The sequence below is a fragment of the Ammospiza caudacuta genome, chromosome 1, assembly GCF_027887145.1.
Source record: "Ammospiza caudacuta isolate bAmmCau1 chromosome 1, bAmmCau1.pri, whole genome shotgun sequence".
NCBI lineage: Eukaryota > Metazoa > Chordata > Aves > Passeriformes > Passerellidae > Ammospiza > Ammospiza caudacuta.
The window spans coordinates 90,461,611-90,479,121 of NC_080593.1; the positions used below are offsets into that span (position 1 = coordinate 90,461,611).

At 41.7% G+C, this 17,511-nt stretch overlaps 1 protein-coding gene across 1 annotated transcript; it reads right to left on the reverse strand.

The window, feature by feature from the left end:
* Positions 1 to 1,267: 1,267 nt before the first annotated feature.
* Positions 1,268 to 17,268, reverse strand: FH (fumarate hydratase). The gene is made up of 10 exons (XM_058808890.1): positions 17,049 to 17,268; positions 10,496 to 10,630; positions 9,655 to 9,765; positions 8,032 to 8,208; positions 7,058 to 7,240; positions 5,917 to 6,082; positions 3,937 to 4,140; positions 2,571 to 2,698; positions 2,001 to 2,154; positions 1,268 to 1,467 (listed from the first exon to the last, which is right to left on the reverse strand). The coding sequence occupies exons 1-10, from the start codon at positions 17,175 to 17,177 to the stop codon at positions 1,325 to 1,327; spliced, it is 1,530 nt and encodes a 509-aa protein (XP_058664873.1). The 5' UTR covers positions 17,178 to 17,268; the 3' UTR covers positions 1,268 to 1,324.
* Positions 17,269 to 17,511: the final 243 nt, after the last annotated feature.

Below are 17,511 nucleotides of genomic sequence, written 5' to 3' on the forward strand. Positions count from 1 at the left end.
CGCCGAGCTGCCGACCCCGCTGGCTGGCGCCGAGCTTCAGCGGCCCTGGGCCGCACGGAGCCGCAGCAGCCCCGCTCACGGACACGCTGTCCTCCCTCAGCACAGCCCGTAGGCAGCCGCTGGGCCTGCACCGCCTGCTGGCAATGTAGGATCACCCCCATAATGTTCATCATCAGTTCAGCTGATCTGTCAAAAATGGCAGGAAAACATACGAAGTGTACCAAAACCGCGCTATGAATCGGGAATAGTGGGGCCAGCAGGGTAAGGGCAGGGATTGTCTCCCATGGACTCGGCCCTGCTGAGGCCACACCTGGAGTGCCGTGTCCAGTTCTGGGGTGCTCAATTCAGGACAGACATGGAGGCGCTGGAGCAAGCCCACAGAAAGGCAACAAAGCCGATGACGGGTCTGCAGCACAGGTGCCATGAGCTGCTGAGGGAGCTAGGGGTGCTGAGCCTGGCAAAAAGGAGGCTCAGGAGAGACCATTATCGCTCTCTACAACCACGTGAAAGTGGTGTGTAGCCAGGTGGGAGTTGGGCTCTTCTCCCAGGTAAGAGGTGACAGGACAAAAGGGCACAGTCTTAAGGTGCACCAGGGGAGGTTTAGGCTGGACATTACAATGATTTCTTCACAGAAAGGACGCTTAGACATGGGAATGGACCATCCAGGGAGGTAGTAGAGATGGCTTGTTTTAGCTTTTGTATTTTTCAGATGCTGTACTGCCTTAAGTGTGTAACTCAGTAACACTTTATATGAAGTTCAGAGTTCTCTTCAGTTTAGTTTGACAAAACAATCTTTTTCCAGCAAGATCCAAGGACACTGTTGCAGCTTCAGCCCCAAAAAGTAAAAACAGAGATGAGAAGAGCAATTTGGGAGGACAGGACGTCATAACCTGAAGGTGTAATTGGACAACTGACCCCAATGTGTAAATGGACCAAAACTTATAAAAGTGTGAAAACTCATGATTGGTTGCCCTTCGTGTGTCCAACTTGGGTCCATCTTGGGCAGAGCTGTGGCCAGGCTCTTGTACAGCCCAAAGTGTATCCTTTGAAGGCCTTTTAATAAATACCTACTTCATTCCTTCTTAACTCTGTCTAGCCTCTGTTCCAGGTGAGCCTCTTGAGGCATTATCAGTTCAGTCACTGTCCATGGAGGTGTTTAAGGGAAGACAGCATAGGGCACTCAGTGCCATCGTCTAGCTGACACACTGGTGCTCAGTCATAGGTTGGGCTCAGCCATCTCAGAGGATTTTTCCAACTAATGGATTATATTATATCATATTTATTCATTTTTTTATATTAAGAACACTTTTTTTTTTTACAGAAGTTACTGAGGACCTAACATGTCTTTAGGCTTCACCCACTGATCAAACTGCTCTGATGTAAGGAATCCCAGCTTTATAGCAGCTTCTTTTAACGTTGTCCCTTCTTTGTGCGCTGTTTTGGCAATCTTGGCTGCTTTATCATATCCTGTTACAAAACAAAACCAACAAATTATCCATTTGCAATTTTAGATGATTCATCAGAGGTGAGAGAAAAATGGGACACAGTCTTTGGAAAATTGTTTGCTAGGCATTACTATTACTGCTTAACTCAATTTGCAGGAAATGCACACAAAATGTTTACTCCTTACTTGAACTGAAAGTAGATTTGTTACTCTTGTCTTCATTAATTTAGATCAAAGATATATGGGAACTTCTCATTTAATAAAACCTCCTATTGTAATCTTTCACTCAACCTCTAATAATGATAATTTAGGAAAACAGGGACATAAATTCTCCCAGTCTCCTTTGGACTCTAATCAGTTATTCTTCTAACACCCTGGCCTGGCCACTGCAAGGAGAACACAGCTTTTACAACATCAACTGGTGATGCTCAAGTAAGTTAACTTTTGACCTGACTTGGCCTTACAAACATTGTGAAAACACAAATGAAGTGTACAAAATACTGTTACCACAAAATATTTTGGTATGTTCTGGGAAGTTTTTGAGCCTTAAACCTACCTATATGTGGGTTCAGTGCTGTTACCAACATCAGAGATTCATTCATCAGTTTGTTGATCCTATCCGTATTGGCTTGGATTCCAACTACACAGTTGTCAGTGAAAGAAACACACACATCTCCTAGAAGTCTTGCAGAGTTTAAAACATTTTTAATCTAACAAGACAAAGAAAGAAATACCAATTATTTAATTCAGATACTGCTAGTTGCACATTCTGGCACCTTTGCTCATAACCAGAACCCTCCCTGCAATTTCAATCTATTTAACAGGTTTTTCTCCTTCCAGTATCTGAAGGAGGCCCACAGGGAAGGCAGAGAGGGACTCTTTGTCAGGACCTGTAGTGATAGGACAAGGAGCAGTGGATATAGACTGGAAGAGGGGTAATTAGCCTCAATATCAGGAAGAAATTCTTTACTATGAGGGTAGTAAGACACTGGAACAGTATCTGAGGGATGCTGCGGGTGCCCCAACCTTGGCAGTATTCACTGAGGGCTTTTTCTGTCTGTAAGCTATCTGACTGTACAAACAGTTCCTTAAAAACTCCTAGATATGTCAAACTTTATGAACTTACCATCATGGGCTTAAAGACGTTCAGTTCAAAGTGTCCATTGCTTCCTCCTACAGTAACAGCAACATGATTTCCCATAACCTGGGCTGCCACCATAGTCACAGCCTCACACTGGGTAGGGTTCACTTTTCCTGGTTGTGAAAGGGAGAGAAAAAGGTTACCAAAGGAGAAGGATGGGGAAAAACCAACCAATCAACAAGGCCAGCAGCCTTTTACTGAATCACATTCAATAGAAAATGTTTTGTAAAAGGTAGCTTGTCTTACTCCTCTGTATCTGTGCACCACAGAAAATAAAGTTATTCCCACAAATAATATTAAATTGAATGTACTATTCCAGTATTTTCAGCAAGGAGTTGTAAAACAGCTATGGCTGCTTCAGCAGTCTCCCAAGACTCTGACAGCTTGAGGATGAGCTCAACAGCTCAATGTGCATGAGCTAAAGAGCTGTTCATTACCACAGTTCTTAACAGTCAAGAGATTACCACCTGTCTTTACATGTGCAAGTTGGCATTTCTGGGAGACCCCTACCAAATCCTACTCAGCTCAAGGAAAGTATTACTGATGTGTTAGAATTACTTTGTGACAAAGTTAGTACACTCTGTCAGAAAAAAAGGCAAAACAGAAAAACCCAAAAATCAATCCCCTGCCAAACCAAACACACCAAGTTAGAGTGGTCTCCAAGCAAATTTGTTTTATGGTTTTATCATTTAATTTTTAGACACAATCCTAGTAAGAACATTCACTGTCTGCCTTTTTGGAGACAGGTATGTTCATGACCTATTTCTTTTATAGTTTATGATATAAAGGAGGAACAACTTAGAATAGTTTTGGATATACAATATTCATATGTACAGATATACAATAATCACATGTACATACTTTTTTAGGAGAGGAATGATTACTATTATTATTCCTTTCTTCCTTATCCTCCCATACAATGAGATCATTGCAGAAGGGAAAATACAAGTGCATAACACTAATTATACCAGGAAGTAGAGACCAAAGTCAAGTTACACGACAGTATTGGTACAATTCACAGATTAAAGATGATTTCAGAAAAGCCTTTACCTAAAAATTGTAGAGATCTTGCAATTCTAGAAGAAAGCTCTGAGAAGTATGCTTGTGTTAATAAAGCCATATTCTTACAGATACTACACTCCCCCATACACTTGCCAGCACACAGCTGTGCAAGCATTTTTATGAACAGGGGTTTTGGTAAAATAGGGCAGTAGATAAAACCTGAGAGAATCACAGACTGACTGACATTTGTGACAGTGTTTGGTAAACATCTGTTAAAAGACAGCGGTCTAAAAAAAAAAAAAAAAAAAAAAAGGAACAGGTCATTTTTCTCTGCATGTATTCTCTGTACCTGGCATGATGCTGCTCCCTGGCTCATTTTCAGGCAGGATGAGCTCCCCCAGCCCAGAGCGTGGCCCCGAGCCCAGGAAGCGAATGTCATTGGCAATTTTCATCAGACTGCACGCCACTGTGTTCATGGCTCCACTGAGCTCCACCAGGGCATCGTGAGCTGCAAGAGCTTCAAACTTATTGGGAGCAGTGACAAAAGGCAAACCTACAGGGACACAGAGGGTGTAAACATTAAACCAGTGAAGCACTTCCTTGCAGACATAAACCAGACAATCAAACACGTAACTGGCTTAATAAAAAATTAAAAATTAACAACCCTGTAAGATCATCTCTTTCCACGAGAGCTTTCTTCATAAACATATTTCTTAAAATAAATTAAATACAAAAAGACATAATGAAAGTCATTAAAATACAGAAGAGTATAAAATTTGAGCATCCACCTACAACAAAGGTACAAATTTCAACCCTTCATAGTGTGTTGCATTCTAAGCACTGCTTCTGCACCACAGTGCTTTGTGGATGTCAATAACCTTTCGAAAGTTACCCCAACTTAGGCATTTCTTGCATTAAATCAAGTTAGACACTTTAGATTGTTAATTGCTGTGATGCTTTCAGCTATAAAAATAGATGTTTCTGCAGCATAGTGAAGGCACTATGGTAAGGTGAAGGCACTAGGATAAGTAAGCAGTAATCACAATGGAAGGGAACAATAAACCAGCCAGAACATAGGAAAGCTGGATCAGACTTGGGAGGATGCCTGGCAACAGCAAGAGCACAGGAGTACAGCAATGGAAGAACAGATCTGTTTATGTTAATTAAATGCCTGAGATGTAAGCCTAGGTTCCATGATGAAAAACATTCCTTCAGGACTTTGCCCTGAAGGGGCAGTCCCAGCAGAATCAGACTGTAAAAAACTTACAGACATCACTAAGGACTGACTGTGGGCTGGATTTCTGTCCCCCAGAACGACTGATCTGAGCTTTCAGCACCAGTTCAAAGGAGAGCAGCATGATTCCTGTAACTTCCAGTGTTTTGCACTTCCTGCCAAACACCGAATCCCACCCAGATTGCATGGACTTGTGAACTGCACAGCTGCCTTCTGTTAGTTAGAGAGGTCTATCCAAACTTCTCCTTTTGTTTTTGCCAATAGCCACCCTCTATAAGAGCATAAGGAACTGCAGGAGTCTGCCCTACTCATACAATTTGCCCATACAGGATCCAAAACACCCACTGACATGGGAGAGCTTCCTAACACCACCAAAACATGCCCTGTACTGCTCCTGACAGCTGTTGTTTACAGCTAGTTACTTCTCTTTCAGGGTACAAGACAGTCTTGACCCTCTGGAACACAGTGAATAATAAACCCATTAAATCAAAAATACTGTCACTAAGCAACTTCAGATTTTACAGCAAATGTAAATGACAGATATACACATTTGTTGGGGGGGGGGCATTTTGAAAACTGATACTGTAACACAAAAGATCTGGTTTAGAGATCAAAAATCTCAAGTGCACTGTAAATTAAGTTGTAAGATCTATAAAGACACAATTAAAAAAAAAATCAGTTAACTTTTACTCTTTCATATGAAAAAAACAGAGTGGCTTTGGAAGCATTTTTTTTTCTTTCTTTTGCACCAAGTTGCTGTAAATTAAGAGAGCCAGAGGAGCAAAGATCAAGACAGAAGCATTATAGTTGGGCTAATAATAGAAGTCTGAAACTGTATCCATATCCAGAGAGCCTTGCTTGCATAAACACCATCACTTCAGTCACTTTCAATGCACTGAATACACTTTAAAAAATTACACAAAAAGCACAAAGTAGAAGGCATGTAACACATGGCATTAACAAAAGTTTCACATTAAAATATAAATAGAGTTTAAGCTTATGAGAAGTATGAAACTGGACAGATTTAGCTTGAATCTGACTGCATATCACACACACTGCTTTACTGATACCTCACTCCCACATATTGTTTCTCACCCGTCAGTTCAGCCACTTTAGCAGCAACTTTCTCAGCAAAGCCAACCCTTGTGTTCAAGCCCGTGCCGACTGCAGTGCCGCCAGCTGCCAGCTGGTACACCCTTGGCATGCTGGATTCAATCCTGGCCACGCCGTACTTGATTTGCTGCACATAGCCACTAAACTCCTTTGAAAGAAAGGAGGACAAGTTTAAGGAACAAAGGCAACAAGCAAGAATAAGCATCCGGATTATTTAGATTTTTAACGTGATTTGACTAATTCCTTTAAAAACCTGAAAGCATTGAGCTTCACCCAAATGCTAAACCTAAGCATGTTTTCATTAAGAGGGAAAGTATACATCTATTAAAGGACTGGTCCCATGCACCAAAAAATTATACATTAAACCAATCTTAATATAGAAAGACATAATAGACACAATTATACATGATGCATCCTTCTCTCACTTTTTATTTTAGTTGCGTACTTAGCAGGATCTGATTCCATAGTAAATCAGCTCCAACATTACATTAATGTTCTCAAAGAACAAATAGAGAAATGGATCTTGGGCTTTGATCACTTAATTTTAGTTAGGAAAAACCCCACCTGTGCATTCTTGGAAAAAGTCCATAAATTCTACTGCTGTTCTATTGATTCAGTTTAATTAATTACTAAATTACTGTAATATAAGCCATTCTTGACAAAATGATATCATTTGCCATCTTTTGTATATATATATATGTATATATGCATATTTATACACAGAAGTTTATGCATTGAAAATTTTCATTCACAATATTTAGTAGTTTTGTGTATTGGCAAAACATAACTTACATACATTTACAGATTACAGACAACAACTACCTGTTCCCTGCAAAGTCAGTGAAACAGAAAAACTATGCTGTGCATCTGGTAATGAAACATAATTTAAAAATAATTTATATTTTATTACTGTTAGAAATAAAATACATATGGGGAAAAATTAATAAAAATTATGATGCATATATTACAGTTCAGCATATTCAGCAAACTCCAGTACAGATTGAAAATACTCAGGCTGAGATTCAGCCATTTTCCTATATTTTATCCTAAACTTTAATTTAATTTAGGCATCCTTAAGTTTGAATTTCCCAAAGAAAGGCATAATTTAAAATACTTTTTTTACCTGCCCAAGTGTAAGTGGAACAGCATCTTGTGTATGAGTGCGCCCTATTTTAATGATTTGGGAAAACTCTTTGGATTTCCCTTCAAGTGCATTCTGTAGCTTCTTTAATCCAGGTAACAAGACCTCATTAACCTCCTGGGCAGCAGCAATATGCATTGCTGTTGGGAAAGTGTCATTTGAACTCTGTGGAAAAAAATCAAGAATATTAATTTACAAGCTCTTCTCACCATTGCTGCTGTAAGAGGTACATGTGTGGCTTTATTCTCGTTATCTCATAAATTATTAGAAACTAAACTAAGAGTAAGCAACTTAGGGGTGTTCCACAAGGTCAGTTTTTCTTCTTGATAAATCAACTTTTTACGAATACACCCACAGAAAGTTAAATTTAATAGATTGTTCATAACAACCTTGGGACAAAAAAAAGAACTACTATAGTAGTTAGGAGAGATGGCTAACAAATGGACAGATGATTTTAAAGGAGTTGTAGGTGACTTTAAAATACACATGTTGCTTTGATAATGTTAAATCCATCATTCACAGAATACTGAGTAAGCACAAAGGATCAGGAAGGGAAACAACCAAGTCAGTGGCTTAACCTTTCCTTCAAAGTAGATGACATTTAAGAGAGAAGCATAATAAAAATGCTTACCATGATCCAACTTTTAGAAACTGGACGTATATTTAACATCTTTAAGACTGTAGCAGTGGTTCTCACAAGGCAACCACTGCCTAATACATTATGTATGAATTTAACTATCATGAATTAATTAAAAGTTTTTAATCTGAAAAGCTCATACTGTCACTGAAAAACGTCTTAAAGTTCATTTGAACTGAAAAAAACCAGAAAATTGTTATCAACCTTGTCCACCAAACATTTTTTTAACCTAAACAGTGGATACAAGAAAACTCAAAATTCACAATTTAAAGACACAAAGCTTTTGAAATTAAAAGCAGTATAAAACAAGTCTAACAACCTGGCTTTTGTTAACATGATCATTTGGATGCACTGGCATTTTGCTTCCCAGTTTCCCTCCCATTATCTCAATAGCTCTGTTGCTGATGACTTCATTGACATTCATATTCGTTTGAGTTCCAGACCCAGTCTGCCACACCACCAAAGGGAAGTGATCATTTAATTTTCCTTCAGCTACCTATAATCAAAAAAACAGAAAAAAAAGTTCCACTGGAAAAAAAGAAACCAACAAAACTTGAAAATTTTATTGCCATAATTAAAATTATGCTCTCAGTTATATTTTTTTCATTTACATATAGCAATTAGTGAATTTACACTAGAATAATTAAGATGTTTTTATGTAATATCAGATAATAGAAGATAAAAAAACACTTGCTATGCTTTTTGAAGATTGAATTGTGAAATATATAGAGATATACAGAATTTGATTTCATGATCTACAGACAAAGTATTTTTCAAAGGTACTTTTGGTTACATTTTCTCTCTCAGTAACTGGACTCTGGTATCTCTCAATAAAGAAATTTCATGCAGGGAAGTTCTTACAGCTCTTACACCTGCAGACATTACTTGCTGCATCAATGAAGCCAGCAGATGGCTGTCAGTCTCAAACACCTCCTTTTTTTAAGGCATTCTCGTTTTTGATCAACATTTTCTGGAGCCTGTTGAATCTTAAGGCACATTCAGAGCGTTTTCTAAACATTGTTTGCATAGTACCAAAATCTGTGCTCAGAAGTATCACCCCACACATATTATCCTCAGAAAAAGGAGCTGTTGTCACAAAGGAGTTGTAGTCACAACTCTGAGGCTTGACAATCAGATTACCAGGATACATGAGTCCTCCTGGAATCATGCTCAAGAAAGGATCTTCTGTATTTCCCATCATATACAGGAGCAACGTTCCCACCTCCAAGAGTAACTTGATTCCTCTTTTTATTTAAGTCGTGTTAGAGAATTATTTTGGAGGTGAGGAAAAGTGTATCTCAGCAAGGGTGTTTTTAGAATACAATAAAGAAAGCCATAAACAACTTTCAGAATTTATGGATCTAAACTAAGGAGCCTTAATCCACCAAATCTTCTAATGCACCCTTCTAATTCCCCTTTAACTAGGGGAATCTTCTAATCTTCTAATTACCCTTTAACTAGAGGAACCCTAAAAATCAGAAGAGCATGGATATATTCTGGAGTTCCCCAAAGCTACTGGGTGTTCGGACTTTAGGTGATACAGCTGTTAGGAAAAGGATACAGCTTCTGCCACCACTGAAATATTTTTAAGCTAGTCAGGACAAGAAAACTCTGTTAAAAATGCTTCTCAATAAACAAATCTGTTTGATTTGATTTATTCAAAGCGAAACACCTGTTATTATCACACCTCAAATAACTATCACTCACAATTCTGCACTTGGGCAGCATTTATCAACATGCATTTGAACATTCTATCATTTCTTTACATGCAAGAAAGAAAATAGTAACATATTATACTCAGTAAATGATCTCTGGAGAACAAGATTTACTAACAGGAAATGCTTTCCTCTAACGATCTGAGCAAAGCAATCCCCCACCCTCCTGAGAAAAGCTCAACACAAACACAGTGGCAGTTGCAGCATTTTGAACAGCTCATTCCTACCTCATTTGCTGCCTGCACAATGGCTTTAGCAATCTTGGGGTCGAGACCATAGTCTTGATTTACTTCAGCAGCTGCTCTCTTCAAGATGCCAAAAGCCCTTATGACCTGGACCTGAGACACAAGGGTAAGTTTAAACACACAGTTTCTGTCCCCCCAAAGGATATGTCATCAATTTATAGTGCCTGTCTAGTTCTAAACCAAACTGCTGCTGATCTTAAACCCAGCAGCAATCCATCAGCCAAGCCAGAGAGCAATCAGCTCATCTGGGATTATGTTCCCACCAACAACAACACTGACCCAAACAGCCCCGAGGGCAGCACACAGCTCTTTCTGCAAGGCCAGGTATGCTCTGTGTGTCAAAAGTCATGTGCATTCGAATTGAACTCGTTCCATTTCTAAAACAGCCCTTTGAAGGAAAACTGACAAATTTCACTACATGGAGATTCAGTGTATGACAAAGCATGTGCACATTAATGGCCTATGCACAGCTACACATGACAAGTTTATATCAACTTGTGCTATACTAGACTACTTCAATAACAAACTAGATAACTTCATTTGCTTTTTCATCTTTGTAAAGATGAAAGACATATTTCTATTCATCCTGGTTATTAAAAAATAAAGCAACACCATAAAATTATTCAATATTTAATTTATTTAAACACGAGAAGAAATACTTCCACCACAATAATATATTGCTATAAAATTTCTACCTTTAACTAAAATTCAAAGTTGTTCACACTTCCAGCAAAAGCCTGAGAAGAAGGTATTTTGAGGGTATTCACTTTCACATACAAAACATACTCTAGAGAAGAAGAGAACACAGATTTGAATTACTTACTGGCATCCTTTCTGAAACACCTCCAATCTTGAAGTTCATTGTAGATCTCACAGTTTGGGCACCATAGTATTTGTCACTTGGGACCTTCAGTTCACCAAAGGTATCATATTCTATCCTGAAAGCCTCTTGAGAAGACTATAGAAAAGGGGAAAAAAATTTAAAAAACTCAGGCAATCAGTATATTCTATTTGAAAGCAAGTGTCAAGAGAAAGAAGATGGAAAAAACTGCAAAGCCAAGACATGCAGCTAGTCACAGGTGTCCCTAATTACATCTGGAAACTTGACACTGTCCTAGTTTGAGCAGCTGTCTCACCAGAAGTCACAAGTACAAACCACGTACCATTGTCACGTCCTGCTGCAGTGAGGGGCACAACAACTCCCCGGGCCCCAAGGCTCAGATCCCAGGCAGCCACCGACCGCCAGCAGGGAAAGGAAGGCAACAGGATGTGCCTTGGTTTACCAAAATCCAGGGTCCTCCATTATGCCAGGGACCAAGACAAGAAACGAGGGAATACGGCTAAGGGTTTTATATGGGTGGAGTTTAGGGTCGGGGTCCAATAGTAAAAGGAGCAGGAGACTCCAAAGGGGTGGATCGGGGAAGACAACCAATGCAAAAGCCAAGGCAGGAACATTGCAGAGGGATTGAAACCAATGAGGGTCCAGGAACAGAAGAACATTCTGGGGCCATTCCTCATTTGACAAAATGGGGCGGAGCGTCTTTCCCCGGGGTGTGGAGGCACACCCCACAGGGTGGAGGGGCAGAACCTTCTTTAAATCTTCTTTAAATCTTCTTTAAATCTTCTTTAAATCTTCTTTAAATCACGCCCCTCGCCCGATGCTGTCTGTGTCTGGGTAGAATCCTCACCTCCTGGGGCAGGGACGCTCCACAATTCCCCCTTTTTTATTTCTTTTTGAAACAGGGAATAATCTTTAAGTTAGGGCCCTAGAATATTCTTAAACTTAAATTACTTAATACTTATGGGATAACTTATAGAGGGATTGCCACAACTCATAAAGGAGCTCACAGAGACATAATAACGAACAGTAAAATACAATTAACAATGACAATTATAGAACTAATAATTTTAGCTAAACTTGTGACTTCAACCAATCTCAATGGGAAGATTAAATGTGAAAGGGACACAAATAAGAAATTCATTTTGACATATGTAAAGAGTAGAAGGTATAGGCAAAAGTAAGTTTAACATAATGATTATGCAACACTTAATTAAAGCCTTCTCTTTCATCGCTCTGTTTTCAACTTAATACCCTTATTCTTAGTAAACCACTCCTCCTTTTTGCTCACTCTCTCACTGTCCCCCTTCTCTTTTTCCTTCTTCCTCCTCCCTTTCTCTTCCCTTCAACAGTCTTTCAAGAACTCTATATTATCACCCCTCCTGATATATATCTACTACATCTATAGTAGATATACTATACCTAAGTGTTATTTTATGTAATATTTATGTATGGTAACATTTCTATGTCATGTATCCACCTAGCATCTGTTATTATCTAACACAGGCACGGCTAAATTTATTTCAGCTGACAGTAATTTATTACTTTTTGTAGAACAGCCCAATAATTTGTGATGATGTGATCACATTCATATGCAGCTCTACAAAGATTATGGAACTGACAAGAAGTGAGAACAGTTTACTCTTCCTCTTTCCACACCTTGGTTAAAAAAGTCCCAATTTTCTGTGAGAAAGGTATTAATCCTTTCCCAGGAGAGGAAGTTACCTTCTTTCAGAGTCCTCAGGAAGGGGGAGAAGTCTTTATTTATTTCTTTATCACAGATAGAGTAAAACAATCTCAGCCCTGTAGGCAGGGAATATACATTTACAATGCTGGGTCCCTGACATAAACAGGGGTGACTGACATGACTCAGGGTTGAGTCTTTGGGAAACAAACCTCTTATCAATAAAGTCAAGTCAGTCTTCTAGTGCAGTGAAAGAAGAAAATCAAAGGCCAGGAACTATCAAGAAAAGCAGAGGATACAAAGAGAAACACTGCTGTGCCACCATGATTCATTGACAGTCTGAGGTCTTTGTGCAGATTTCATTCTTTCATCCCCAAAATACGTATTACTGGAAACAGTTCAAAGGCAATAAAGTTGACAAAAGGTAGGGAACAGCTTTCTTAAGACAAGTTACTTTTTTGTTCAGAAAAAAAGATAACCTGGGGACTGAAGGAAACTGAGGTATAACCAGTATTAACTGCTCACTGTCTCTTCCAATACAAAATACAGGAGCCCTAACATGCTTGTAGGGGTCAGGTTCAAGCCCTAACATGCTTGTAGCAGTCGAGTTCAAGGCAAGGGAAAGGGAGCAGCCCTTCACACAAGTCACAGACTGACACAACTCCTTGCCAGCTGATGCTGAGGATGCAAGAAGTCCACCAGACTTCAGGGAAGATGAGACAAACCTTCAGAAGAAAGATCTAAACTGGGTTATCCCACAGACTCAGGAAACTCCCTGATGTGAAAATCATAGAATCATTAAGGTGGGAAAAGTCCTCCTAGATCATTAAGTCCAATCTCTGACCAAACATCCCCATGTCAACCAAACCACAGCACTAAGAGCCATATCCACTTATTTCATGAACAATTCCAGGGACAGTGATTCCACCACTTCCTGGGCAGCCTGCTCCAATGTCTGATCATCCTTCCAGTAAACAAGTTCTTCCTGATGTCCAACATGAACCTTCCCTGGGGTGCAGCCTGAGGCCATTTCCGGTCATTGTGGGAGAAGAGGCCAACCCCCATCTGGCTGCAGCCTCCTTTCAGGAGCTGTAGAGAGTGATAAGGTCCCCCCAAGACCCCTTTTCTCCAGGTTAAACACCCCCAGCTCCCTCAGCTGCTCCTCACAGGACTTGTGCTCATAGCCTTCACCAGCTTCATTGCCCTTCTCTGGACTCACTCCAGCACCTCAATGTCCTTCCAGAATTGAGAGGCCCAGAACTGGACACAGGACTCAAGGTGTGGCCTTAGCAGTGCTGAGTACATAAAGAGTTTGGGTGAGAAAATGGGGAAAGCATCATCTATGTTCACACAGTTCTTACTCTTCCTCAGGAGTCCACTTCTGAAGTCAGACTGTTCCTCTCTCTTCTTTGCTCATTTTACTTGCTCCTTCTTTAGTGAACACTTTAGAGAACACTCTCTCAGTGCTCTTGGACAGAAGCACAGCTGGGTATTGGCCAGAACACCCTCTGACCTTCTGCCTGCCCAGGTTTGCATCACCACGGATGGCAAGCTGCAGCAGAGAGAGGAAAATGTCCCAGCCTCTCTACTGTCATTCTCAGATGGAGACACTCTGCCATCAGGTATCATCAGTGACATACCAGAGACACGAGCCCTGCTCACTTAGAGTACTTCGGACGAGGTGGTGCCTGTGAACTGGGGGAAACTGCAGCCCAGCTCAAAACAAGGGTTAGCTCTCACATGGCTATCCTGCTCCCCACATCTTGTGTTTTAGCTGATGCTCTCCCAGGCACTGACTCCTCAAGAATAGAAAGCTTACTGTGGAAGAGTAACTAATTCCTATGTTATTTAATCCTCTTTGTCCTGCTTGAGTCACTTAGCATTCATTTACATGCTACCAAGAACAGAACACAGTAAATGCTTCTTTAGTATATCACTACCAAAAATGTTTAATCGGGATATTTGTGGGTCTTCATGTGAGCACATTAGTATTCCATTGGTTGGGATCATTGACTGTCTTCAAAATCCCTGCTTTTGACATTTGGACACCTTGTAAAAGCACACAATGCAAAGCTTTCACAGAGCTGGATAAGCAGAAGCCATTCAGCTCCAAACCCAGCTCTCAATATCATCAGTGGTTTAATAACCCAAAGTATTCACCCTCAAACAACATAAAAAGTTTAATCACTGTAACCTTTTAGACAAAAAAAGCTAGCAGTTGCACAACTGATTCCTCAAACTTACATAATTCCAATGTCAACAATGATGAAACAAAGATAAATAGGATCAGTACATCCTTGTACAAGTACCTTTCAACAATGAAATCATTATTTAAAAAAAAAGACAAAACCAACTTTCCTAGCCAATTCCACACTCATAAATTTCAATGAACAGGGCAAGGTGCTTTAAGAAGAATGTCACTTGCTGATTCTTGTTGTAACAGGTGCTATTGGGCAAAAGAGCAAAGTGATGTTTTTCATGCAGACTGAAGAACTGAGCTGCAGCATTACCCTCAGCCTGCAGCAGTAACTGTAACAAACACCATTCTCTCGCTCCTTGGGCAGAATTCAACTCCTTGAGCAGCTTTATGAGCTGAAGGTCCCAGGTCCTGTGTGTAAAGAGGTTTCTGAAGTCACGCCCTGACCCATGGACCAGCTGTAAAATGGGGCATCAGTGGCAGACTCCATCATCCCTGGGCCTCAGAAGAGGCCAAAAGGAGACTTGGAAACTCTGCCAGTAGCCAAAGCAAACTCCTGTGCTCACCTAATTTCTAACCTTGCTACAAGCAAGGCTCTGCTCACAATTACTATTCATCACATTTACAAAACTTTTTTTTTCCTTAGAAGGCCTGACAAGGTGTGGTCAGCCCTCCAAAATCCCTAGAACCCAAACACAGTCCAAGGCTTACAGTTAGGCAAACAGAACTGTACTTTTGCCTTGTTGCAGGGCACCGATCAGAACTGATTGCACCATAATACACCAGCAAGACTCAAACAGCAGAACCACTGCAGTAATGCTTCCTGTGGAAAATTACATTCATTTATGGATGCAGCAACTTTTGCACATAAGTATTTCAATTCAAAGAAACATCCATTTTAGCATGTCAAAAGCAGTCTTTTGAGGCCATCAGCATGTGGAATTTATGTTTTACTGCTCCCCTTCAGCAGATGAACAATATTTCCATTTTTAAGCATCATCTCTCTTTTGTAACATAATTTCAGTCACAAATTCTGAAATTTACCCTTTACAACCCAAACCTTTTACAATGTTCAGCTACAGAAGGACCACTATGACAATTCCATTTACAACATCTTGTGCAATTTAGCTCCAAGTAAAGGCAAGACAATAAACATACCAGGACAGCATGACTATTTGGTTGTATCTACATACACAATGTGTTTTAAAACAACTCTTGCTACTGAGAAAATCTCTACAAACATCAAAAACTGATGTCTTGGGTTTGTTGGGTAGCTGGCTTTTTAAGTTTAAATATTGGTTAGTACATTTTTTTGGTGGTTCCTCTTTTACCTAAAAACATACAGAACTTTTCCTGTAAGAATTCAACAGCTGCTTGACTTCCTAGTCCACTGAGGGATGTTTTAAGCAGTGCTGTTATTTAAACTCCAGGAACTCACAACACACACAGGACTGGTCACATTTCTGACCCGCAAAGAGCAAAATACATCTCATTCTTGTAAGATTGCAAACCAGACTTATAAACGCCAGATTTTCAGCAAATGAACGAAGGCCATGATTTACAATGTTTTTCTCAGACAATGCCAAACAGCAAAATAGAAAAAGGGAACTATCCAACAGGTCAGTGGTTTGAGTTACATATTCTACTCTGACACCAGGTTTCTTATTTAGTTAAGTGTCACCCACCATAAAGTTTTTTCACTCACTGGAAAGCTTGTTTTATCAAATGCTACTTCCTACAACTTCATCAATATTACAGATTGGAAACTGCTGTTCTAGATAAATTAACTAATTTAATAATTTAGTAAATTTAGTAAACTAAGGAATCGATAAAATCCTTAACACAGCATCTTCTGCTGAAATTCTTCTCACAGTTTACATTAACTCGTTTTAAGGCGTGAACTCACAAAGATACACCAGAGACTAAGGCTTCCATGCAACATCCAGCGCGTTAGAACTGAGACTTGAAGTTCTGTATCCAAACAGTGTTTCTGTTTCTATGCTGAACCGCTTGCAACAATCGAGTCCCACTCGCGTCCGAGCGGGACAATCAACTGATTATACACGAATATTTCCTGATGATGCTCGCTAGAAGCACCGGGCAATTCTCAGCTGAAAGCTCCCTAGTTTTCAGGCAGCCCCAAAACTATTCCAATGACGAATATTCCCATTCCTGTGAGGATACAGCTTTTTATTATCTGCACCTCAACAGCTCCAAGAAAGCGCCAAGAACTCCCGTGGAAGCAGCGCCGCACAGCGCGGCTCTGCGGAGCGGGTCCCGCACCAACACCTTTGCTGCCCGGCGGCTCAGGGCCGTGCTCAGGGCCTCAGTCTGCCCCGGGCCAGCGCCACGGCAGAGGGAGAGCTGCGCGCTGCACATCCCGGCCCGCCCAGCCGAGCCGAGCCTGGCCGGGCCGGGCCGCAGGAAGGATGCGGGAAATGGCCGCAAAAGCCCGGCAGAGGATGGCGGACTCGTCTTCCCGGTGCCGGCGCGCTCCCGACCGAGCAGCACGCGGGATTACAGCCCGGACGCAGCCGGCGGCCGCGGTTCCCGCTGTCACCGCCCGCTCCCGCTGCCCGCGGGGCGGGGCGGAGCGAGGGCGGCCGGCGGTGGCACTTAGAGGTCACGGTCCCCGCTCCCCTGCCCACGGGGCTCACCATGGCGGCGCGGGGCGGCGCCGGGATCCAGCGGCCGGCGGCGGCGGGAGGCAGCGGGGGCGGCGGGCAGGACAGGAGGAGGCCGGCCGAGCGGCCGAGGCGGCGGCAGGCGCGGAGTGAGCGATGCATGGTGGCGGGGGCCGGGAGCACCGCGGGGGCGGGAGGCGCGGCGGGACCGCCCCGGACGAGCGTCACGGTGCCCGCCGTGCTCGGCCCCGGAGGCTCCGCCGCGCCAATCGGCGGCTCCCGGAGCGGCGGCGAGCGCTGAGTGCGGTCCCGGGGCGGGTCCGCCCGGCCTGGGAAAAGCCGGGAAAACCCGCCTGCCCCGGGCGAAGGGCAGCGGGAGAAGCGCTGAAGCAGCGATTTCTGCACGGGGAGCGGGGGGGGCGAGAAGTATGAGCTTGTTCTGGTATACTGTAGTCCTTTTAAAGATTATAAAACCTTATTCTCGCCTTCGTAAGGA